The 26,363-nt window shown below is 47.8% G+C and overlaps 2 protein-coding genes and 1 non-coding gene across 6 annotated transcripts in view; 1 reads left to right on the top strand and 2 right to left on the bottom strand.

The window, feature by feature from the left end:
* Positions 1–55: 55 nt before the first annotated feature.
* TRNAG-CCC (transfer RNA glycine (anticodon CCC)) lies at positions 56–126 on the bottom strand. Its single transcript has one exon. It is a non-coding gene; the product is annotated as a tRNA-Gly (tRNA).
* A 6,311-nt stretch (positions 127–6,437) lies between these two features.
* Positions 6,438–17,351, top strand: MCRIP2 (MAPK regulated corepressor interacting protein 2). The gene is made up of 5 exons (XM_035131598.2): positions 6,438–7,054; positions 7,415–7,505; positions 12,278–12,405; positions 13,857–13,958; positions 15,901–17,351. Exons 1-5 carry the CDS (start codon positions 7,000–7,002, stop codon positions 15,969–15,971), a joined length of 447 nt encoding a protein of 148 aa, XP_034987489.1. The 5' UTR covers positions 6,438–6,999; the 3' UTR covers positions 15,972–17,351.
* The window catches only part of ABCA3 (ATP binding cassette subfamily A member 3), a 72,912-nt gene continuing 62,726 nt past the window's right edge, over positions 16,178–26,363 (bottom strand). For all 4 annotated transcript variants that reach the window (XM_035130689.2, XM_035130693.2, XM_035130691.2 and 1 more), the window contains exons 30-31: positions 25,844–25,917; positions 16,178–24,597 (exon numbers count right to left, since the gene is read on the bottom strand). In XM_035130689.2, coding sequence (XP_034986580.2) covers positions 24,466–24,597; positions 25,844–25,917 — 206 coding nt within the window. In that variant the 3' untranslated portion in view covers positions 16,178–24,465. The remainder of the gene's footprint in view (positions 24,598–25,843; positions 25,918–26,363) is intronic.

Below are 26,363 nucleotides of genomic sequence, written 5' to 3' on the forward strand. Positions count from 1 at the left end.
CATACGTTTAGTGTTTGCGAATTAAAACGAAACCAAAAATGAAAAAAAAAAATCCTGCGCCGCCCGGGAATCGAACCCGGGTCGCAAGAATGGGAATCTTGCATGATACCACTACACCAGCGGCGCGGTTAATAAATTTGTGCTCTGGGGGTTCCTATCAAGCCGTAAGAGGGAGCCACCTATAGGTACGCAACGGTAAGTATCCTGCAATTTTTTCGTGAAAAAATAACATGCTCCTGACTTTTCAGTGGTTTTTGTATTTTATACCAAAAAAAAGAGGAAATGACAAAACGCAACTTTTTTTCTGAGTTTGCAAACGTTTAAAACTTACTACTTTGTTAATGCCAATGTAGATAAAGTCCATCATTATTAAACCCAGTATTTTGCAGGGGGAAGGACTGTGGATGGAAGTATAAGTTATGTCAGGCTTCTTGTTTACCCATTTTGCTGAAGGGACCATCCTGGAATGTATTATTATTATTATTATTATTATTATTATTATTATTATTATTATTAAAGATATGTATCCCTTCCTTCCTCCCAAAGGAGCCCAGGGCAGCAAAACAATACAGCTTAAAATAATACATACTTTAAAGTTTAAACAATTCAAACTCTCCTGAACTTTTAAAAACTATTATGTTGTTGGCTGCTGTGGATGCTCTGTGGGGAGGAAGGGTGGGATATAAATTAAATTAAATTAAATTATGGTAATAATTTTTCAAGGCTCCCCTGCCCCCTCCCCAGGCCCTGCTCTCCCTTTTTATGGGTCTTTGGACATGTAGGCATTTGTGGCGAAAAATGCTGCAAGTTAATTCCCTCTCCCCCCACTATGTTTCAAGTAGCTTTTCACCTTGCTATATCACCATCACCTGTCTACCTGGCCTGTGTCCCTGCACACCTACACATCCCCTTCCAGTGTGGTGCAGCAGGTGTTTAAAATGTACACACCTCAGCATAACTGCAGCTTTTATGTTTGAATCAGAAAGCACACTGATCAGCAATATTTCTGAAAGAACTATAGGATACAAATGGATTGTGGCTAATGCCATAGGCCAGTGGTTTTCAAACATTCTTTTTCTGGGCCAGAGTTTCGGAATAAAAAATTGCTTGCATCCTGCCAAATATTTTATTGGTAAGAAATACATTGGAAAATAAAAAGAAACAACTCCTAGCAGTGCTTGAGAACACAGAACACAACTATTTTATAGTTTGATCATAGGGCTTCCAGAAAACATAAAACAATCCAGCTGCATAAGAAAAGAAGTGTGCATGCACACGAAAGCTCATACCTATGACAAACTTAGTTGGTCTCTAAGGTGCTGCTGGAAGGAATTTTTTTATTTTGTTTCGACTACGTCAGACCAACACGGCTACCTACCTGTAAGTGAGAGGTGTGAGCTTGCTTTTTGCAGGTAACCTCATTTATATTGGGTCTAATTTGAGACAACCAAGCTCTCATCTCCTCATCAATACAAATAAGACTTTCTCTTTTCTGACCTTTTAAATTTGTCAGAGTTGAAAATCCCTTTTCACAACAATATGCTGTGGAGAACCATAGAAGAAGAGCCAGTGCTCTTGAAGAGAGGCACAGATAATGTTTCTGATGGTATATCCAAAAAGATTTATTTTGAAACTATAGGATAGTACATTGAAATGTTTAAATGTTTCTTTGATTGTCCTTGAATCTTCCTGCCACACTTGCCATCCTCTCCTGCCACATCCTTTGAGAACCACTGTCATATACACTCGGCTTCAAACACCAGCAGTGGGAGAGCACTGGAGCCAGAGTGAAAAGTAATGTGCATATAGTCATAATCTCTCAACTGGACAACCCTGTGTCTTAGAAGATTGTCCCCTATAATGTAGGACACTTGTTTGTGCTCCCAGAAGGGTAGAACTCTTGGATTAATTTTGCATCAGTATGAATAGGGGGCCCGATACATAAGAAAGATGATCTGCCCACAACTTACGAAAGCTTCCGCATACCTTGGGATAATCTGTAAACTGTTTTCACCTATGGCCCAGACATTGGTAAATCCACCTCTGAATCCACTTCATTCATGTAAACAAGCTCAGCTTCCAGGAGGACATGGACCTTGGAACATTTCCAGCTACCAGTGCACTTGTATAATTTTTAAAGCACCACCAACACTGCTCTCCAATGTGAATCCAGCAGACCCTCAAAAATCCATGCTGTAAGAATGGGTGTTTCATGAGAATTGGGGTGCTACTGCAAGCACACACACCCCTGTTGTCATTATGAAATGTTGAAGGATGTGTACTGGGATTTCCTTTCCCCCCAGTTGTTCAAGAGCCAGACTAGGCATCGTTGCATCAAAATGCAAGTTCCCATTTCCATTTACTCCACATCCTTCTCATTTGAAGACCTCCTCAGCTGCTTTCTGATAAGATGAAACTTTGTGCAAATGTGGCTTGAAACACAGCCACAAGAAGGGATGACAATGAGATAGCTCAGTCAGTAGAATATGAGATTATAAATCTCTGGTGTGTTTGAGCCCCATCTTGGGCTAAAGATTGCTGCATTTTGTGTCTGTGTGTGTGTGTGTGTGTGTGTGTGTGTGTGTGTCCATCCCTTCCAGCTCTACAATTCTATGGCTCTAGGACTTTGCTGTGTCTTAAGTCCAGGGTTGTCTTTAGCAGATGCAGCACCTGGGTGCAAATATACGCCCAGCGCCCCCAAATTACCACAGATAGTGGGGGGCAGAACTGCGCACTGCCAGCAATGGGGTGGAGGTGCAGCTTCCATCCTAAGCAGGGATCGCTCTCCTCCCGCGAGGCTTGGGAGGCAAGCTGCACGCCCGCCAGCCATATGGTTCCCTGCTGGCGGGCATGCAGGGAAAGGGGAGGCAGCCAACAAAGCCGTGCAGCTCCCCCACTCGCTGGGGTGCCCCTGAGAGACTGGCACTGTGGCACGACGCACCACTAATCCCTATGGGAAAGACGGCTATGCTTAAGTCACTAATGTGGACATAACCTAACATGCAACTTTTGTTATATTATTACAGTGGACGCTCGGGTTGCGAACGTGATCCGTGTGGGAGGCACATTCGCAACCCGCAGCATTCGCAACCCATGCCTGCGCATGCGGGGGTTGCGATTCGGTGCTTCTGTGCATGCGCAAAGTGCAATTTAGCACTTCTGCGCATGCACGCGTGGCGGAACCCAGAAGTAACCAGTTCTGGTACTTTTGGGTTCGATGAGGAGCGCAACCCGAAAAGACGCAACCTGAAGCGGCTGTAACCCGAGGTATGACTGCATTAGGATTGCAGCAGGAAGGGAGGTGAAACCTCTGCAGTTTCAAGGGGGAAACCACCTTTTTTTAAAAAAAACCTGCCACTTGTTTTTGAGTGGATGTGCAGGGGAGTCACTGCATCTCGGCCAAAGGGGGGGGCACTTCTTCTCAATGCAAAATACTGTACCAGTTTCAGAAGAGTTTCCTCAGCACTGCAGAAGGGGAAGAAAGGCTTAAAATCCCACTACATATGGTCTTGTGAATTACCAGCCCTTCCCAGCTGTCGCAATCTACATTTTAAATATATATTATTAATTAGTTAATTAATTAATGAAAAGCCGCAAAGAGGCAACTATCTAATTTAGCTTCTTCTGTAGTTTGGCCTTGAGTGCTTGTTAGGTAGGCTAGATTTGAATAGTAGTAGTCACTTCACTAGAGGGCATGTAATGCAACAGCGGGAGAAAAGCGGCACCTTTCACCTACAAACAGACAATGTCGCCCTTGCAACGTTTCCGACCTTTGGCTAGCTAGCAGCAGGAATTCCCAAGGTCATCTCTGAACTTGGCTCGCCTTGGAGAACATGGAGAAAGGTGAAGGCAAGGCAGAGCCCACTGGCTTTCCCATGAAGCACTTCTCTTCATATATATATATATATATATATATATGAATATAAGAAGCTGCATGATACTGGCTGAGCCATACTATTAGTCCATCAAGCTCAGTACAGTATTGTCCACACTGACTGGCAGCAGCTTTCTAGGATTTCAGGCAGGGTTCTCTCTCCCAGCCGTACCCTGGAGATGCAGGGGCCTGAATCCTCTTCAGCAGAAGTAGAATCCTCTTCAGCGCCTTTGGCAGAAAATGCAGGAGGGGGAAAATCATAACATTTTGATGAAGCATTGAATTTGATCATTCGTGTTTTCCTTTCATTTACGAATTGCTTCCTACAAAACATCATGAAGCAGTTTTACAATAAAAGTGCAAAACCATAAAGCAATTTCTTGTATCAAAACAATGAAAATGATTTCACGTATTCACAGGGTGGGATAAAAAAAAATTCACTTCAAAGGCTTGCTGGAAAGGAAGGTATTCAACAGGCATCTGTTGAATATATAATGGGAGGGAATTCCAAAGATATGTTCTGCCGCACTAAAAGCTGATTCCTATATCATTGGCAAGGTATCTCCCAATGAGATGATGTCTGCAGAATGCTCTCTCTCCTGTAGAGCACAGTGATTAGCTGGCTATATTTTGTTAAATTTATATGCTGCTTTTTGGCCCAAAGTCTCCCCAAACAGTAAACTGGTGGTGTAGCAGGAGAGAATTGTGTGGCAGGAAGATTCAAGGACACTCAAAGAAACATTTAAACATTCCAGTGTAATATTGTATAGTATAGTATCAATTGCTTTTTTTATTTGCAGAATATGGATAGAGATATTTTCAAAATGAGAACAAGAACATCAAGCGATCACAATTAGGATTGCCATTCAAACAGAGTTTGAATCCAGAATTCCCATTCAAACAGAGTGCTGGAAAAGACTAATTTATAATTCTTCAAGAGCATCCTACCGTTCTCTATGACATATTGCTGTGAACAGGGATTTTCAACTCTGACAAATATGAAAGATCAGAAAAGAGAAAGGCTCCTTTGTGTTGGTGAGGAGTTGGGAGATTGCTTGTTTCAACTTAGACATAATATAAATGAGATTACCCAACAAAAGCAAGCTCACAGCTCTCCTTGAGTTTGTATACATACTTAGGGCACACATGCACATATTACAGAGTGTGAAATACTGTTGCTTTCCTGCTATTGTTATCATTATCAAAATATTGCATGTCCCAAATTCCAGCCACTCCATTCCATTCTCCTCTCCCCAGTTTCTTTTATTTTCCCCTGAACACAATCAGGCACCATTCCATGGTCTCCAAACATGTTTAGCCCTTCCTGTCTGTTTTTGAGTCCCTCCTGTTCTACATTCCCCACGCTTGTTGTGTTTTGTGCTTCTGTGAATCATGGGATCATAGGAAGCTGCCTGCTACTGAGTCATACTGCTAATCTATTTAGCTCAGTATTGTCCTCACAGACAAGTAGCAGCTCTCCAGAGTTTCAGACTGAGGATATTCCCAGCCCTACCTGGAGATTCCAGGGATTGAACCTGGGACCTTCTGCATGCCAACCACTGAGTTACTGCTCCCCCCACCCTAGGCCAGCTGATGTCTCCCATTTTGTGTATGTGTTTGTGTGTGGTTCCATATTTTGGCAACATAAGGAATGGCACCCACAGCCTGAACATCAGAAATAGAGCGAATTTTTGTGTGTGTGTTAAGAATACACAAAAAGCAAGCTGGTCTATGGAGCTGTATTGCTTGACCCAGCAGGCTAGTTCTTAAGATGTTTTCACTGCACACAGGAACATTAAAGATTGATCAGGAAATGGGAAGAAATGTCTGCTGTTTGGCACATGCATAAACACCCCTTGATTTCTCTGCATTCAGTTGCTCTACTCCAGTCTGGCTAGGAGAGCCAGTTCACACATTTGGCCCTGAATCATCAAGTAGAATAACTGCTCTCTCTTCTCTAGGCATGGGGCAGAATAATGGGGTAAAACGGCCCACAACACTTAGGAACAGAAAGAAATTTTTGAATCCTCCTTTCCATTAAAGATAAATTAAAAACAAATCCATCTGTGACACTTTAAAGACAAACGATTTTATTATGTGGCCCACAATCCACTTCATCAGATGTATAAAGTGTTATCCCTAGTTATCCAATCAGTCAGTGTATACCTGCAACTCAAGATAACACTTACCTGAATCTGCTAAAGTGGGCTGTAAGGCCTGAGAGCATATGTCATAGCAAATGGGTTAAGTCTTGTAAGGTGCCACAAGACCCCTTGCGTTTTTTGCTGCAACCGTTCACACAGGAAGCTACTCTCCTTGAAAGTAGATATCTAGTATGTGTGGGTGTAATGGACTACAGCCCTGATGTGGTAGTTTTCTCCTTGCAGGGACTTATTTACATAATGAAACATCCCAGATATTATTCCTGGTCAGCTGCTATGAAGCGGTCCAGCCCACTTTTATGCAGTTCAGGATTGCTGTTGGGGGGCCGAGAATCCCAGAAACCTGCTGCACGCGCCAAGAGAGTAGCCTAGCGGCGCACCTTCTCCCGCAGTTTCAAACCTTGCTGTGCAATTGCGCAACGTATGAAAAGGGACCTCTGACTTCGAAAAGTTCTTGCACCGTCATCGGCAGACCTCCAGGCTGAGCCAAGCGCCGCGCTGCGCCTTTAAGAGGCGCGATGGGCGGGAGGGCGTGTTGCAGGCATGCCTCCTTTGCTCGCGCTCCCACTCGCCTAGTTAAAGGAGAACCGCGCCGCGTCCAGCTGCCGCCGCCGAGAAGTTAAAGTCAAAGTCAAGCGGGGAAGACTTTGCCATTGCAACAGGCAGCAGCAGCAAAAACAACACAACAACACTTGGGAAGGTTTGCGGGGGAACCACCATCAGCGCAACGTGGGGGAGAAAGGAGAGCGCGCACAGAGGCATCTTATTATGATTATGTATTATTGCTTTTGTTAAAAACAAAACAAAACACCTTGCCATGTAAAGTTGTGTGTGCAGGACACGCACTTTCTTTTTTTTTGAAAAACTAAAGTATTGTAGTTGGGCGCGCGCGAGCGGCAGATCGCCCCCCCCTTCCCTGCCTTGACCCACATTTCATTCATCTGGTGCTGCTTGGAGACGCAGATGATGTACACCATCACTAAGGGACCTAGCAAGTTAGCCACCCAACGGAGGACAGGTAAGGACGGGACAAAGAGGTGTGTGTTTATGTGTGGGGGTGAATCTGCATGTGCGTAAGTGCCTCCTCTACCCCCACCCCCCGCTGCCAACCCGGTTGTGCTTTGAGAGGGAGGGAGGAGGGTGCAGGACCCTCCGGAATCCTCTCCAGCCCGTGCCTCTGGGAAACTTCCTTCCTTCCTTTGCAAAATTGATCCGTGTGTTGGAGGGACGTATCCCTTCCTTTAAGCTCCGATCATTCAGCTCTCCCTCCAGGCCTGATGGGATTCCTCTCGGCGGGAGGTCGCGCTGCCCTGGCCCTGCTCGATCGCAGCCCCCCACCCCACCCCTTAAGGACGTTGCCTCGATTTCCCCAACGTAGGTCCCACGCAGCAGGTGGAGAGCAAACTGGCCGACTTGAAATGCCGCCGGCGACAGCAGCAGCAGCAGTTCAGCGAGTGGCCTCTGTCAAGGTGAGCGAAGGCGGCCCTTGGGTTTCCCCTACCCACGCGCAGCTAGGGACCGGACCGCAGAGCCGGGTCCCAATGGCCGCCTGGGCAGCGGTGGTGGAAATCCCGCTCGGGCGGCCGGAGAGGGAGTTCCGGAGCGGCGGTGACCTTGCGCGCCGCGTGCGAGGCGATCTCCTTAATGCGGCGCCTCCTCCTCCTTCTGCTGCTGGGCCCTTCCAGTGACAGCCGTCCTGGGGAGGCGGAGGGCTGTGTGTAATCGCTGCGATCCCGCCTGGGCCGACTTGCTAGGGGAGGGGGCGTGAGTGTGTGTGGGGGGGCATCGCCGCGGCATGCAGCCCTCCGGTGTTTGGGGGGGGGGAGAGAGAGACGGGGGAGGGAGGTGACCTTGTGGAAAGGTTACCGGGGTTGTCCTTGCCCCATGGCTCCCACGAGGAGGGCGGGCTGCTTTCGTAGGAAACGAGTAAGAGGCGAGGCGGGGGGTGGGCCGGTGCGGGTGGGAGTGGGCGCAGGGCCCGCTGGGTGCAGCAGGGAGGCCGGCAAAGACGCCCAGTGGCACGTGCGTGCGCGTGTTGGGCTGCGAGGGGATCTCCTTCGCCATGGCGGGGGTGTTTGGAGGCGACGTCATTGGAACTGGAGAGGGAGGGGGGCGCGCGTGTTTCCAGATCGATTGCGAGCCCGTGCCCAGCGGGCGACCTTTCCCCTGGAAAGCGCGGAGGAAGCGGACACACCCCCTTGCAAGGGGGCGGGGCCAAGGAGGGTTATCAAAGACGGGGCGGGGCCGAGCCCAGCATGGCCCCCTTCGGAGTTGGTGCCGGCGCAGGAATCTGGAGGGGAGGAGATCCTTGGCCCCTTCCATCCTTGGCCCCTCGGAGGCAAAAGGCCCTAGGAAGCTGCGGAAGTGGTGCGCTTGCGAGGTTTTGTAGAACCGATCTTGTGAGCCCTTAATTTTAAAGCTGACTCATATTCACTCTCTGTTTATATTTATACTGTTGGCTATTACATTTAGACTACACCCTTCCTCCGAGGGGATCAAGGTGGCAAATTTGTATTTTTATCCCTCTTTCCCCATCATAATTAAATTTGTTACTCACCCTCATGGGTGTAGCCAGGATTTGGGAGAGAGGGGCAGAACCAATGTGATTTGGTCAGTTAGTTAAGTATTTCTATTGTCTTGCTTGAGGGGGGTGGCAGCTGCCCCCCTCTGCCCCCCACCCCTTGGCTATACCCATGCTCATCCTTCACTGGAAAGTTATCTTCACAGAAACCCTCTGAGCTTTATGAGGAGCAATAATTTGAGGAATAGAGGGTGAGGCTCTGAAGTTGTGGTCTGGCACTCCAACCACTACAGAACTCTGCCTCTATTAGCCTGGAGGGTGGCGTCCTCTTTTATTGTTGAAATTTAACCCATGAACTCCTCAGAGCCAGGACTTTCCTGCTACACACACACACACACACACACACACACACACACACGTGCCCTATCCTGTCTCAGATCTTCTTAGATAGCCCTGGAAATTTGATTTTTTTAATGGATAGTGTAATTTTTGAGTTTTGATCCATCAAATATTGGGTGAAGTCATGTCAAAGTCACATTTTGGTCTGCCATCTTGATTCAGAATGGCTCCTGGTGTCCAAATGTTGGCAAAGACACCACCCCCACATTGGGAACCCTCATGCCATGTTTGGTGACAATATCTTGAGAGGCAGCCCAACCTATAGAAAACAAACAGACAAACTGTTTCCCAAATATATAGTAGCCAGCAAGATGGATAGATAGATCGAGCTTGCATTACTCTGTCAAGGAACAGTGATAGTGTATACAGTACAGGACTTCAGGCAGGGAATATTTCCCAGCCTTACCAGGCAATGCCCAGGATTGAACCCACAACCTTCTGCATGCAAAGCAGATGCTCTGCCACTGAGCTGGGGCCCTTTCTTCATTGCAGTTATCCTCCTTGTTGATTGCATTTCATAATGCAGGTAGCAGCAACATTAACAACTCACAACAAAATAGGCTCTTATTTTTGTTTTATTTTTTAAAGTAAAGGGATCTGTGTGATTGGCCAACATGCCTGGCCCAATATATCCATTTCACCGATAACCGTAGCAATTCAGAGTGTATAGCCTGTGAGCTGAGGAGAGAGACTGGCAGCTTTGAGACTGGCATAATCCTGTACCATAGGAAATGGGGATGAAGGGGTGTGTCTTGGCAGCCCTGTTGCTTCCCCAGGTCATCTGACATGGTCCACTTGGCTTGCACAAGTGTGTGCTTGTTTATTCTGGGTTAATTATGTTGATGATGCAAAATACACTAACATGGGTTTAGAATCCTTGCTCCATACCTAAACGTATGTTGAAACAGTAGGATGAGATGGGGGATAATCCTTACTCTTTCCCAATAGTGTGTTCACCAATCACACATTTGTTCCACTGACCACAAATGGAGCATGAGTCCAAATCTGTATTTGCCCTGAGTGAAGACTGGTCCATTAGGGCAAATGGGACCCTGCCCCCATCAAGATCAGTCTGCTTTTGGCCACCCCCACCTGCCTGCCTCCGTACTTACAACCAGTCCAGGGGGAGGTCCTGTCTGCCAGCTTCCTCCTCCTCCTCTTTAGCCTCAATGTTGCCCTTGTAGAACTTAGCAAGGAGGTGGAGAATGGGGACCGAACCAGAATGATTCATCTCCACCTCTTATTGGCTCTTGCAAAAGGCAGGGAGCCCAACAGTAGGGGGAACAACTTGCTCCCCCTACTGTTGGGCACACTGCCTTTTGCCTTACTGGTAGAAGCCTCAGTGGGAACCATCCTTCCCTGCTCCCCATGCATCTAACATTTGGGAGAGATAGTGAACTGGGCATTGAGGGAAAAGCAAGGAACGTGGCAATTGCTTCATTTTTGGGGATTGCTGGATTTGGCCTGGGGACAAGCAGGTCACGGTTGCGGTCTCCTGATCTGGAGAACTAATGGATTTGGAAGATGTTCAGCATTGCATCCTTGATACAGTACATTCTTAACACAAAGACAGCTCTTTCTTTAAAAAAATTAAATCAACGAGTTTCCTTGTACAACATTCTGGGTTTTGTTGCACGAGCTGGGAGAAACTTGGGTGGCCTCCAGACTATTAGGATTTTGCAGCAGGGATTCAGTTGCAGGCCATACGTTTAGGTTTGCTCAATTAAACCACTGCAAAGTCCTATTTTTATAAACAGGCTTTACAAAGTGATGGGGAAATGCATTGAAAAGTGTGGGGTGAACAAATGATTAATGGGAAGACCTAAACCACTGTACAAGCAAAGTGGGCTGAATGGTCGTTGCCATATAACTGCCCCAAAAGCAAATGAGAATAGACAGTCAATAAAGACTGGATATAGTTTGACCACTGCATAAGCTTTGTGGAAGCAGATCAGGATGCAAGCATAATAAATGGGTTATCTGGAGGAGCCTGGCAAATTCCTTATTCCGTCACATTGTTAAGGTTCCCTTATCAAATCAACTGCAGTTTCAGGATACAATGGGTACCACATGGCTCTCCCCACTTCCCCTTCCATTCTCACAACAGCTCTGTGAGGTACTGGTAGGTCAGGCCAAGAGACTATTCCCAGCGAGCTTCATGGCCAAGGGGAGGTTTGAACCCTGGTCTGCCAGCTCCTAGTCCAGGATTCAAGACACTACATGCCCTTGGCACACCTATTTGTTCCTTGTTTCACATCTTCAATGCCCTGTTTTACATATGCCCTGTTTATCCCTGTAAAATTTGCAAGCAACGATCTGTAGATCTTTGATTTATTCATGCTGGATGAGCAGATTGGGCTATTTTTTCCTCAGCAGTTGAGTGGATAGTTGAGTATCCACTCATGACAGGAACCCCACCCTCACCCCAATCCAGTACCACCTTGAGCCCAATGCCTGAGGCAATCACCAGGGTTCCACCGAAATCTAATCTGCGGCTGATCTTATTGAAGAATTTATAACTCACCCACCTCCACCCATAGCTAAGATGCTTTGATTGCCCTCGAGCAAGTATTATGGTAGGTGCCAGGCCAGATATTGCCTTGTAAGCCCAGCAGTTTACTGAACAATAAAACCATTTTTATTGGGCACCTGAGATGGAGTGTTATAAACGTATTGTGCATTGCCTTCCCTCATCATGGCCAAGTTGCAGGGCTGGTGTTCCCAGCAACAGCCTTACAGGAGGTGTCAAATCCTTCTGTACAGCTGCCTTACTTGGGCAGTGGACAAAGATAGACATAATCTCTCCTAGCTGGGGAGAAAGAAAATACTGCAGAGCAGGGAAGCACCACAAGCAGGCTCCCCCTCCAAGGGAGGCACAGGGAGTGGTGACAAGTGACAAGGCCATTCTGGTTGTGGGTTCCCCATCTGTGGAATGCTCTCCCCAGCGAGGTCTTCCTGGTACCTTCACTGACATCTTTTTAACACCAGGCCTTTTGATAGACTGAGATGCTGTTGGTTTGTTATTAGCAAGATTCCTGTGGGGATTGTTTGTTCTGGTTTATTGCATTATGTACTTAGATTTATGTTTTTAATGTGTCAGTCACTTGGAGACATAACAAGTCTAATAAAATGATGATGATAGTGGTGGTGGTGGATGGATGGATAAATGAATGAATGAATGAATGAATGTAGTATTTGAGGTGTGTCTGGTTTCCTCACTGTGCATCTTTCGGCAAATGCTTTGCTTTAAAGGGTTGAATAATAACAGCAATGACAATGATGACTGTGGAAGAATAACATTCTCTGCCTCTGTTTTGGCAGCCCAGCTCCAAAGCTCGTGTTCAACAGGGTAAATGGCAAGAGACCCCCACTCATGACCCCCGCTACATTGGCCACAGAGGAAAGCTACACCGTGGCACATGAAGAAAATGTTCGGTTCGTGTATGAAGGTAGGTGAGCTGTTCTGTTGAGCCCAGGAACATGGTTTTTAACCTATATGCTTGTTTTCCTTACAGCTTGGATGAGGCATAGGCAAACTCGGCCCTCCAGATGTTTTGGGACTACAACTCCCATGATCCCTAGCTAACAGGACCAGTGGTCAGGGATGGTGGGAGTTGTAGTCCCAAAACATCTGGAGGGCCGAGTTTGCCTATGCCTGGCTTGGATGGAGGTGCTTCTGTTTGGGATCGGCAGTGGTTGGCTTAATTTCACAGGGCCCTCAGCAACACCTGTCTCACCAGTCAATGTGGGCTGTCAGTTGCTCTCTGGATTCTTCCTTCTGGGAACTGGTTCCTCTTCCTCTTTGTGGTTGTGCACATGCCAGAGAGAAAAGCAATCCTACAAAACTGCAAGCTCTGCCCACCTCTGCCTCTGGCCACACCTAGACTTCCTTTTCCTATTGGTCAGTGGCCCTGAATAGGTAAATGGTCCTCCCATCTAAGGAGATCTGGTGTAAAGGAGTTCAGGGTCCTCACACGATCACGCCTATGGTCAAAACTATATGTGATGTTTAACGTGTGTCTGCAGATTTTTCAAAAATGTAAATAGATCTTTTTTTAAAAGGGAAAATTCAACAGGTGTTGCCTTCCTTTCTCCCCACCCGCCCAGCAGGTCTAAGCCTTAGATTGTAAGGGTTCATCCACACTTCTTTTCCTGTGCCTAGAAAGTATGTGTCTGCCACCACATTCCCTGGGAAACCCACTCTTTACAGCTGAATCAGAGCAAATGTTAATCCGAGGGGAACCCAATTGGCGTTTGCTCCAATTCAGCGGTAGAGAGCAGGTTTCCCCGGAGGAAAGTGGCAAGACAAGCGGAAGTCTGGACGACTCCTGGGATAAGAAAGTGAGCCGGCAGATGTTAGTGAAGGTCAGTCCATTAGCTCCCACCAACATCAGCCTGCTTTCAGCCAGCCTGTCACTCCTATTTCCTTCTTTCCAACCGGTCCAGAGGGTGGCACTGGCTGTCAGTCTCCTCCTGCTTAGATTCAGTGTTGCCTTCATAAAACTCAGCGGGAAGGATGGGGACAAATCTAGAATTAGTTGGCTGTGCCTGCCTGTTCTTAGCTCCATCTACTTTTGGCCTAATGCCCTCCCAGTCCCAATGGGTATTAGCCACCACTGTCTGACATCAGTGTGATATCATGTGATTGACAGGTGAGCAGCCCCACCCACTTGTCAAACTTGATCTACAGGCAAAGGGTGATGAGGATCTGGCCCATAGGCTGGATCTAGTTCCCCACTGAAAGCTATGTAGTCTTTGGCCTGCAAAGGGGCCAAAGCCGTCTTCAGGAAAGGCGTCAGCAGCTCGAGTTCTTGTCAGCCAGAAAATGGGGCCTCCATGAGGTTTGCTGCTTTGGAGTGTCCTTCTCTCCTCATGAGCCCTCCTCTCTCCCACCCTCCAGCCTGGCAACAGGTGCAGCAGCAGCTGGATGGCGTCCAGCAAGGGGACAGCAGATCTGCTCCAGTGCAATACACAGAAAAAACACCTGGCCCTGAATTGAAAGGTAAGTGCGTGTCGCCTGCCTTCCAGGAGTGGCATGGAATCAAGCACAGTGGGATACACAAGAGATGTCACCCAGATCCCCAGAACCAAGTGGCAACGTTTACAAGCCCTTACATTCTTCCCTGGCTCAGGTTAAAAAAAATCCAAGCTGGAAAATAATTCTCAGCTTTCTTCCCTTGTCTGCACCCTGTCCCCCATCCCAAAATACTTAGAAGAGCCATTGTTTAGTGGTTGTTGTTGTTTAGTTGTTTAGTCGTGTCCGGCTCTTCATGACCCCATGGACCATAGCACGCCAGGCACTCCTGTCTTGCACTGCCTCCCGCAGTTTGGTCAAACTCATGTTCGTAGCTTCGAGAACACTGTCCAGCCATCTCGTCCTCTGTCGTCCCCTTCTCCTAGTGCCCTCAATCTTTCCCAACATCAGGGTCTTTTCCAGGGAGTCTTCTCTTCTCATGAGGTGGCCAAAGTATTGGAGCCTCAGCTTCAGGATCTGTCCTTCCAGTCCTTCAGAATGGATAGGTTTGATCTTCTTGCAGTTCATGGGACTCTCAAGAGTCTCCTCCAGCACCATAATTCAAAAGCATCAATTCTTCAGCGATCAGCCTTCTTAATGGTCCAGCTCTCACTTCCATACATCACTACTGGGAAAACCATAGCTTTAACTATACGGACCTTTGTAGGCAAGGTGATGTCTCTGCTTTTTAAGATGCTGTCTAGGTTTGTCATTGCTTTTCTCCCAAGAAGCAGGCGTCTTTTAATTTCGTGACTGCTGTCACCATGTGCAGTGATCAAGGAGCCCAAGAAAGTAAAATCTCTCACTGCCTCAATTTCTTCCCCTTCTATTTGCCAGGAGGTGATGGGACCAGTGGCCATGATCTTGGTTTTTTTGATGTTGAGCTTCAGACCATATTTTGCGCTCTCCTCTTTCACCCTCATTAAAAGGTTCTTTAATTCCTCCTCACTTTCTGCCATCAAGGTTGTGTCATCTGCATATCTGAGGTTGTTGTTTAGTGGTAAAATGCCATATTTGCCTCTATACTAGTGAATTCCTACTCAGTTCACTAGGACATATTGTAAGGCAGGCATCCCCAAACTTCGACCCTCCAGATGTTTAGGACTACAATTCCCATCCTCTCCGACCCCTGGTCCTGTTAGTTAGGGATCATGGGAGTTGTAGGCCAAAACATCTGGAGGGCCACAGTTTGGGGATGCCTATTGTAAGGAGACCCCCTGGTCCCCTTCCAGAACCACAGTTCCCAGACTTCCCTGTGAGGAGGGATTGGTTGTTAAACAAACAACACCTCTGGAAATGGTTATGATTATTACAACTTTTTACCCTGGTCTTTGCACTATTATTGTGATTAATACACCCACAAAAATCCCTCCAGGCTAGAGAGGCCCTCAGTCTCCTGTTTCTAGCATAGTAATTGGGTTGATGGATGTAAAACAAGTGCCTTCTTTCTGTGGGCAGGTTGTGTTATACAGCATTTTTATGTATATACAGTCATACCTTGGAAGTCAAATGGAATCCGTCCTGGGAGTCCGTTCGAATTTCAAAACGTTCAAAAATTGTGGCTTCTGATTGGCTGTAGGAAGCTTCCACGGCCAATCAGAAGCCGTGGAAGCCCTGTCAGACGTTCGGGTTCCAAAAGAATGTTCGCAAACTGGAACTGTCACTTCTGGGTTTGCGGCGTTCGGGAGCCAAAACGTCCGAGTTCCAGGGCGTTCAACAACCAAGGTACGACTGTACTTTTACTTTACTTTACTTTATATTGGCTTTAATTTCCGTAGCCATTTTGAGTTTACAAAACACGAGAAGCTACGGTAAGTTATTTGAGAAGCTGTAGTTTTGATATTTTCTTAGCCTAATCCTTCAGATTTTGCAGGCACATTTTTGTTCTGCGCATGCTCTTAAATGGACCCAATCTTCTCTTTTTTTCCAGATTTTGTGCCCATAGACCTTGAGGACTGGTGGGCCCAACAGTTCCTGGCAAAAATCGAGAACGGATCTTAACAAGGGGTCATGCAGAAAGCTTAAAACAAAAAAGAGTTTTAAATTTACCGTAAGGAAAATATGCACCCATCCAAGCAAAGAGAAAAGAGAGAGAAAATGGGGAACCCCTTGGCAGTCCCACCCTGGTGCCCACTTTGGGGGCAGGAAGGAGAGTGACTGACAGTGAACTGCTTCCTTAGAAGCTCTGGATTTTTTTTCCACCGGAAGATTCAGACAGACTGAATGTCTGGAAGTGCCATGGCAACGTGGGTTGGGGGGGAGGCTTAGGGGAGGGTCTGGCATCCCTGTCCTACTCCCACTTGGAGCTGGCACCCTCTGGAAAGCCAGTGCTGCCCTGTAAAGCCAAGACTGCATTCTCAATAAAAGCACCAATGTGCCAGTGGAACAAGGCCGTGCTGCGTGGGGAGGAATTATGGCTGGGAGCGGGCCAAGGACGCCACTCCTGCAAAAAAGGAAAGGATTACAAAAGCCTTTGCTGGTGCTGTTCTGCTGGCTGGCAGATCAAGGGCAGGGGAGAGCTTTCGGTGCAGGGGGATTCAGGTTTGCTTTTGCCTCAGCTGCTAAGGGTTGCGCTGCCATTTGGTCAAGGCAGGGATGTAGAATCGTGTAGTCCACCCCCACCCCCAATGCAGGAATATACAGCTGTCCCATATGGGGATTGAACCTGCAACCTTGGTGTTATCAGCACCACACTCTAACCAACTTAGCTATCTCTTCTGACAGAGAAAAACACAGAGTGCAAAGTCCTGCTCTTGCTTAAAGTTTTAGCTCAGGGGAGGATAGTTTCTATGTTCTTGGGTATTGTTCTATTTAAGAACATCAGGGTTTCCCAGCTGGATCAGGCCAATGGCCCATGTAGCCCACCACCCTGTTCTCACGATGGCCAACCAGATGCCTCAAGCAGCATTTGAGCACAAGAGAGCTCTCACCTTCTGTTGGTTTACAATAACTGGTATTTAGAGGCATTCCTGCCTCCAAAGTGTGGCAGCAGAACTATGCTTCTCGCAGAGCAGCAACTGACTCCCATGTAGTTATGCACAGCACACACACCTGCTAAGTATGTTACACTCTCTGGGATGTGGGTGTGTATGCATGCGCGCTCGCACACAGATACACAACCCCCCCCCCATCTACCATGACAGGGAAAAATTGCAGAGTCGCTATTTTGAAAATCCGGTTTATTTTTTGAGATGGGGGAAAATGTCACCACTACAACTGACTGCAGTATATAAGAGTACATTGAAGAGCAGATGGACACACACATGTCTGTGACATGGACTAACCCTGCACCCCTCCCTTTCAGAAGTCCCTGTATCCTCCTTAGTGTTTAAAAATGTATTTTCATAGGCAGGCAGGCATACACACACACACACACACACACACACACAAAAAAAACCCAACACAAATAAAAAGTGAAATATGGGGGCGGGATCAGAAAAGGGGCACATACTTTGGGAGGACACAATAGCTAATGGGTGGCTTTCGTGGTTTTGATTAGTGCTCAGTTTGCCACTGTCATCGTGACCAAAAGCAGCAAAAGACAATCTCCGCTGGTTCCGTTTGCCTTTGGAGCAAAAACATTTCAGTATATTGTGTTTGGGGGGTTGGTGCAATAACAGACCTGAGAAATTTCAGAGCACAAACCGGATCCATAAACACACACACACATACAATTGTGCAAAAATGCAGTGACTTGTGCAAGACGAAGGGATTTACTGTGTGAGTTGAAGTACTGAAAACAAAACACTGACTATTTTACACTCAAGACATCTAAAGCAATGGTTGTCAAAACTCCCGATCCCCAGGGGACCAGTCTGCTGTGGAATGCTTGCATGGTGCAGATTACGCGAAGCATGCTAAGAAGCCTCACCATTGCCCCTGTGAATTAACTGAATGCACACCTTGGAACATGGGGAGGGACGCCCCCCACCCTCTGCTCTACTTATTTCAGGGCTCTGTCGCCTTTCACAGCAACTGCAATGTGCAGGGGCAGAACCAGTGAAAGAAAAAAGGGAGAAACTCAACACCTCAAAGCCCTCTGTGGTAGCACGGGCATATTGCTAATAGCAGGTGACCCACCTTCCGAGGAAGCCTGTTTGCCATTAGTGATCTCAGTGAGGAGGGCTTACTTAATAAGGTTCCTCAAGAAACCCCGGGAGGTTTTAAAAACCACAGATCTAGATCCCATGTGGATGGACAAGCAGGGGGGGGGTCCCAGGGGAGGGGAACAGCTGCAGAGTTTAGTGTATGGTGGACCAAGCAAGAGTGAACCCACCCCCTCCATAAAGGGTACATTCCGCGTAACACTTGAAGACTTGCACCAGTGAGATGCACCAGCTCCCTGGCAAATATCCACTGTTTAGAAGAACTGGTGGGTGACTGCCACATGCTTATAAATAGTGGTGGTTGCAGCCCATTGGGGTTGGTAGGGCAGAAGGCAGGGAGCCCAACAGTAGGGGGAGCCAGAGGCAAGGAAAGGCATTCTAGTTTTGTCCCCATCTTCCTCCTTGCTGAGTTCTATAAAGGGCAACACTGAGATGGAGGAGGAGGAGGAAGATGGCAGGCTGTGCCATCTTGCTGGGCTGGATGAAGTAAGAAGCGTGGCAGCTGGAGCTTGGCAGAAGTTGACGAGGCAGCGCCCAATTTGCCCAAATGAAGCAACCTCCACTGTTGCCTAGAAAAGCCAGTGTTGAGTGTCTGTAAAAACCTGAAGCAGTTCTGAAAGTGGACCAGCCCTTATTAAGAGCAAAGGCTGTTCTCCAATCTGCTTGAAGCAGATCAGAGTTTCCCTTTGGCTTTGCCACTCTTTTGTTCGCCAGATAGCACCTGGGGATGTGTGCGAGAAAAGGCCCAGGGGCCCAGGAGGAGGGAAGGCAACGGAGCGAAGAAGCACCTGCACAGTCCTCTACTGGCTCTCCCTGCAAAAGGGGAGCTGCTTCACCACCAACGAATATTGCAAATTTAAGCTAAGGCCTGCACCAAGTAATGAGCAGCTGAACGTGGCGTTGGCCCTATCTAGGTTAGGTGAGGTGGCTGCTGTGCTTCCAAGGAAAGTGGAGTGGGGGATAAGACCGGCGGATTGAGCATCTCCATGTCAAGAGAGGCCACAACAACCACATAGATTTAAAGAGCATGGCTATCCCCAAAGGATCCAGGGAGCAGCAGTGTGTTGCAGTTGCTGGGAATTGTAGCTCCATGAGAATTAAACTACAGCCCCCAGGATTCCTGGAGGGAAGCAATGCATTTTAAAAACGTATGTTGTGTATGCGAGCCATGGCTTGTGCAGGAGAAGCTCTTGGTGGAGTGTGCCTGCGTTAACTAGGGGGAGCGACACCTTAGGCTGGCCTTGGCCAAACTGGACGGAATGTGATTGAACACGAAAAACAGAGGCAAACCACTGGAAATGGACAAAAGAAAAGGACACCACTAATGCACTCTTAAAAAGGAAGACAACAAGGAACATGCACCACCTGAAATAAGTACCGTAGTTTGAACCGCCTTTCTTGAGTGGGTGGCTTTGTAAGCCAAAGGCAGAGGTGGCGATAGAAAGGACCGACTAGCTCCCCCCTCCCCCCCATTTGCTCACAGACATCGTAAGATTGGGGTTGTGCCACATGGAAGAGGCTAAGCAAGTGATGCGCACAATGCACAGAACTCTTGGATGCACCTGGGGTGGTTTGACTTGCACCCGGGGGTGACCCAAAGGCACCCCTTGATAAATGCATAGTTGGGTTGTTTTGAAGAGTCCCGGTGGCCAGCCAGATGCAGGGAAGTGCTCTAACCACACAGTGATCATCTCACCCCCGTTTCTGCACCATTTCCAGTACTAGGATAGCCTTTGGTGGGATGCAGCAACCAGAACTCTTATTTAGATAAAAATAATCTATATATATAAAAATGTAAAAGGGACATGTTTGTTGGTCTCCACTTTTCACCAAAACCACTTGACTGATTGTGTTCAAATTTGGACACAACATCACATGCGAATATGCAAGGGTTTACATACCATTTGTGTAGGTAGATGTCACACCTATGGTAGGTAAAGCAGGTAAAACCCACTGTTCCCGAACACAAAACTCAGACAGCCGGGGATGCTGGAAACACAGGAGAGGTTGCAAAACAGTGCCCTCTAGCGATGGTTACACTGGTACTGCACCTAGGAAAGCTTCCCTCTCCACAGCACCTCGGCTTGGCTTTCCAGACTGGGCCGAGTGGAGGTGGGGGCTCACCTGGGTGGGGGATGGGAGGGAGGAGGGGGCGGGATAGGTCATGGGTCGGGACAGGGTATGCCCACCCACAGGGATAAGCCGGTGGTAAAACATTTCAACAAAATGAAGGGGGACTCTGAAGGTGAGGGGAGTCTGAAGGGGGACTCTGAGGGTCCATTTAACAGACTGACCCACAGCAACGTGTGGCCGGGCCAGCTAGTAGAATTATAAAATTGTAGAGTTGGAAGGGACCCCAAGAGTCATTCAGTCCAACCCCCTACAATGCAGGAAATCTCAACTAAAGCATCCATGACAGATGGCCATCCAACCTCTGTTTAAAATTGTGGCCACATGACATAACAGTTATTAAAAGGGCAATGAAATGGCCATGAGAAGTTTTGAAAACAACAATCCACAATGCCACGCACAAGACTGTTGAGTGGTAAAATTAGCCCCCTGTCTTCTAACTCTGTAAACAGTCTCTGATACAACCCTAACCAGTGATGTTGGTCCGCAGATACACACTTTCTAGAGCACGGACCATCTTCATACTGGTCCTACAGTGCAACCCGTTGGCAAACAACTACAAGCACAAAGTAACCCCAGAATAAAGTACTGGCTTCTCCCTCTCTTTTCCACCTCCAGAAACCTTATCGCTTCCACTCCAGCACCAGCTACCCAGTATGCAGGTGGCTAGGTGCTCAGAGATTGGCAATACACACATCTGTAACAAGAGTGGTTCCAATTCTCCTTGGCCTGAAGAAACCATTCAGGCAGCTGTCAAGTTTTTAAGCCAATTGAAGGCAAGTGCACAACTGCCTTAAGTAGTGTAGTTTGAAAAAGCACTTTTCTGGCACCAAACAGGATTAGGAATCATGGCCATCCCCTCCATGGAATTCCTTGTATAAGAAGAAAGGGGGCAGATGGACCAAAAATACTGTGTTCCTAAAAGACCCAGATTCTGCTCCAACTACAGGCATAGCTAACACATCTAGATGCATTATGTTAATGTGCCTACATTTGCCCATTTCTTTCCACTTCTGCTAAGTCATGTGCAGGGACGAATTACGAAGAGCTCTAGAAACATCACTCTCTCAGGACTGAGGGGCCTGCATAGCCTGTCACACGTCTTCTGGTATTTCAACTGCATTTCCAAGCTTATTTATGGAGCACTAAGGGATCAAAACGTTGTTTTATGGTAATGCAAATGCAGATGTGGAATTTTCTTCCAGATATCAAATTCTACTCGTATGCAAACCGGCTGCAGGTGCAAGGAAATGCATGAACCCAACAAGGATTAAAGTCCAGGCATGTCAAACCTGCGGCCCTCCAGATGTTCTGGCCTACAACTCCCATGATCCCTAGCTAGCAGGACCAGTGGTTGGGGAATATGGGAATTGTAGTCCAAAACATCTGGAGGGCCACAGGTTTGACATGCCTGGATTGGCCAATGGCTAAGGATTAGTGGCCAGGAATTATTTCCTTGCTAGAGCACCTGGGAATGAAGTACTAGGCCATTTCTCTCAGTCTCATCAAAACCTTTAGCACTGCAACTGCCATCATTGCCTTTGCACAAATAGGATGCATTAGAGGAGGGACAAAATGGAAGGTGGTTGGTTTTTATTTTTTTGCTGTGTTCCCCTCTGCCCAACTTGGAGCTGCAAATTTGGGTGGGTTTTGTTTTTTGGTGATCTAGCAAGCAGCATACAGAGCATAGCTGCCAAGTTATCCCTTTTTTAAAGGGATTTTCCCTTATGCTGAATAGGCTTCCTCGCGAGAAAAGGGAAAACTTGGCAGCTATGATACAGAGGGCTCAGTGCAGAGCAGATGCTTAGTTAGCAGGTGCTATTCAAGTCTTGACAGGTGCATGCAGTTAGACCCACATTTATCTAAGGCAGGATTTTTAATTTGTTTTTGCCAGGATGGGCACTTGGGCTGCAGCACACCTGGCCCTACAAAATGCTAGTCTCCAGAGTTCCCCATTTGGACAAGCAGAATAACCCCTTGCTAGGACCCTTCAATCTGTTCCTTAATCTTTCCTCAATGCAATACAAAAGGCGGGTTTTAAGATGGTAATTTCTATAAGGCCCCCATGTGGGGAAAGCAAGGGACAACCACAAAAATGCCTGCTATGAAAATCCCATGGTGGGATTTCTCTCTCATTTTTCCCCAAGGGGAATGTGCTAACTCACCCTGACAGAGGTGATAAGGCTGGCATGGGGAGCCTGTCTTCCTAATGTTGTTGGGCTGCAGCTCCATCACCCCCTGCCTGCATGGTGGGAACTGGGGTCTAAGAGGTCTCAGAATTTCCCTGCCCTGCATTGGGAAGATCCTTCATTCTGGGGAACCAAGGGCATCCTGGTTGAGACAAAAGCAGCACTACAACAGAACATATCCTACAGTGCAGATGAGCACCTTGGCAGATGCAGGTGAGCACCTTGAAACCGGGCGTGAACTTCTTCCTCACTCCAACTTCTTGGAGGGATTCAAAAGCCCTGGTTCCAGCAGAGCACCTTAATATAAGTGGCCACCTAGCACCAATACCTTCACAGCCTTCCAGATTTCAGAGGAGGAGGAGGGGGAGGAGATGCTTCCATCTGACAACAGCCCCTGCTTCTACAAGGATGACTTGGTTGCTACAAACCCCAAAAGTGCAAAACAATGTCCCCACCTGGGTCCAGAACCAAGCCGTAACAGAGTACATGATTAGTTGGTCCTGGAGCATTCACAGACAAAATGACAAGTTGCCGAGTGGCGGTTCCAATTCTTTGCAATTGGCTAGAATTTCATACAACAGAGAACTCTCCCATGATCCATGGCTGGTGGAAGCTTTCGGCTAGTTTCTCTAAATCAGTTCTCTTCAGCCTTTGGTCCCCAGATGGTGCTGGACTCTGACTCCCATCATCCCCAGCCAGTTTAACCAATGGTTAGGGATCATAGATTTGAAGAATTGTAGAGATGGAAGGAACCCAAAGGGTCATCGAGTTACAACTCAATCATCCCTTACAGATGACCATCCAACCTCTGTTTAAAAACCTCCAGAGAAAGAGAGCCCAGCACCTTCTGAAGGAGCTGAATAGGCTCTTACTGTCAGAAAGTTCTTCTTAATATTTAGTCGGAATCTCCTTTCTTGTAATTTGGATCCATTGGTTCGGGTTCTACCCTCCGGAGCAGGAGAAAACAAGCTTGCTCCTTCTTCCACATTAGATATTCCAAGGTGGCTGTCATATCTCCTCTCCATTTCCTCTTATCCAGGCTAAACCTACCCACAACCTCCCACAACCGTTGCTCGTAAGGCTTGGTTTCTTGATCATCTTGGCTGCCCTTCTCTACTCATGTTCCAGCTTGTTCATATCCCTGGAGGTGATGGGAAGCGTAAACAAACAACATCTGGGGGGGGGTGACCAAAGGTTGAGGAACATTGCTCTAAACTACAGCAAAACCACCTCGAAGGAGATTCTCCGTGAACATTTAAGGTTAGTGACATGGATGAAGGAATGTGCAAGGATGGTGCCGGCGGAATTCCTACTACGATAAGCTCAGCCTCACAGCTGTCTGAAAAGCAAAATGCATTATCTCTCCCCGCCCACCGTGGAAAATAAATAAATAATCCCAGATCTGATGGGGACCCCAGAGTGAGGTGGAGACTGTGACCGGTTGCATGCTGCCCTCCTCGTCCCGCTCCACCTGAGGAAAACGAGTGGCGAAAAGGACGTCGGGCTGGACGGATACACCACACGGGGACGTTTTGTTTCCTCATACAGACATGGGCTGCAGACAGACAGACAGACGTGTGCGTTGCCAGTGCCCCACTTGCAGAGGCACACTGGGCCAATGACATAGATGTTGACCCAGTCCTGGAGGAGAGGATGCGAAAGACAGGGTCCACCAGTCATCCCAGCACCAGAAGTTCATTACCTGCATGGTGGTGCGGCACTGTCCTCTCTGGTTGGCTTAAAGGCGGAGGGAGAGCTAGTTAAGACCCACAGGCTGGCTGTGCTGCCTCGAGATGCAGCCCTTTGCTGCTCTTTCCCATGCCTCGCCACATGCGGACGTACACCATGACACACACACACGCACACGCACATCATGCACGCTCTTCCTCTTGATCCCGGCACTGCGGAGAGAAGGAGATCTCCCACCACCACCACCACCGCTTCGTTGAGAATGTCTGTCCTTTTGATGCATGGTTGAACACATGGCTGATAATATAAATTACTGTCTCTATATATACTATGTATAGGCAGCAGGGTCAGTCTGTGCGGAGCAGGCAGAGGGGCTCCGTCTCATTTCCCTTGATCCTCTGTGTAGTGCTGGAAACGGGTGAAGCTCATGAAGACTTGCTCCAAGGAGATTTGGCTGACGGAATAATCCTCCACGCAGTACTTCTCTTTGGCTTTCTCTAGTGCCCCGAACACCTGGGAGAAAGGAGACAGCAAAGCTTGGTGAGAGGCTGAGGAGGGAAGCACCTTCCTTCAAGCAGCGCTTTCGAAAGGTTTGTAAGGGGTCTTGGGTTGCTTTCCCAAGATCTTCCCTTCTCCCCAAGAACAAGCCAGCGCCTCCTCTTACTATGATCTAGCCTTACTGCAACATCCATAACATGGTAGGGGATGTTCAGCCCGGACACTGAGGTCCAGCTCCAAGGGTCTTCTGTTGATTCCCTCACTGTGAGAAGTGAAGCTACAGGGAACCAGGTAGAGGGCCTTCTCGGTAGTGGCGCCCACCCTATGGAATGCCCTCCCATCAAATGTCATGGAAAGTTTTGAATGTTTGATTCTATTTTTAATATTCTGTTGGGAGCCACCCAGAGTGGCTGGGGAAACCCAGCCAGATGGGCAGGGTATAAATAAATTATTTATAGTGTAGCCAGTATGGTGTAGTGCAGGCATCCCCAAACTGTGGCACTCCAGATGTTTTCGCCTACAACTCCCATGATCCCTAGCTAACAGGACCAGTGGCTAGGGAAGATGGGAATGTAGTCCAAAACATCTGGAGGGCCGAAGTTTGGGGATGCCTGGTGTAGTGGCTAAGAGTGGTAGACTTGTAATCTGGGGAACCGGGTTCGCGTCTCCGTTCCTCCACATGCAGCTGCTGGGTGACCTTGGGCTAGTCACACTTCTTTGAAGTCTCTCAGCCCCACCCACCTCACAGAGTGTTTGTTGTGGGAGAGGAAGGGAAAGGAGAATGTTAGCCGCTTTGAGACTCCTTCGGGTAGTGATAAAGCAGGATATCAAATCCAAACTCTTTTTCTTCTTAATTAATTACCTACCCTTCACCCAGTGTGGGTGGCAATGAAAGCAACTTACAATCACAGAAATTGTAAGAAACTGAGACCTAATAATACTCACCTCAAGTGTCAAAAGCCAGGAGCTGTATAATGAAGGAGTTCCACAACTTAGGGGCTGCTCCAGAGAATGCTATCTCCTGCACCACCACCCCGAGCTCAAGAGGGCAGAGGAAAATGCTTCTGGCCCTCAGAAGTTTTTCCAGGTGGAAATGTAGCCCTCTGGCTGCAAAAGGCTCCCCACCTTTGGTCTAGCAACCCTGCCCCCCCCCCGAGTACCCCTGCAAATTATCATGAATGTACAATAAGGAGGACATCTAGGTGGGCCTTCAGAAGTGGCCACTGCTCAAGCCCACCAACAGATTCCCTTCAGCCCTTACCTGTGCCCAGCTGAGGTTCTTGTTGGTGAGGTGATAATGGACCATGCTCTGATGTTCATGCTTCAAGATGCTCCCTGGAAGAGGAGAAGCAGAGATATATAGCCAGCATAGTAACACCAGAAAATTCCTGCTGGGATCGGGCCAATGGCCCATGCAGTCCCACATCTTGTTTTCACAGCGGCCAAGCTGATGACTTGATGGAAAGCCAGCAGGAAAGGACCCGAGCAGAGCAGCAATCTGCCCACCTGTGATTCCCAGCCACTGGCATCCAAGCTGGTTGGTGGTGAGGAGGAGAGGAGCTACAGACAAGTGTAGCTAAGATGCTCAGCTAAAAATCAGGAAGCCTCTGCTTCGGCCTGCCATTCATTCCCTAAGTGGCCTTCGGGGACAGAAGCAACGCTCCCCCCACCCGCCCTGCAATATCCCAGCTTAAGCTTTCCAACCCCAAATATGGAGGTAAAACAGACCAGTCTTATAGGGTTGTTGTAAAGATGTACAAGATAGATAAATAATAAATAAA

Source organism: Zootoca vivipara, chromosome 14, assembly GCF_963506605.1.
Source record: "Zootoca vivipara chromosome 14, rZooViv1.1, whole genome shotgun sequence".
Classification (NCBI taxonomy): domain Eukaryota; kingdom Metazoa; phylum Chordata; class Lepidosauria; order Squamata; family Lacertidae; genus Zootoca; species Zootoca vivipara.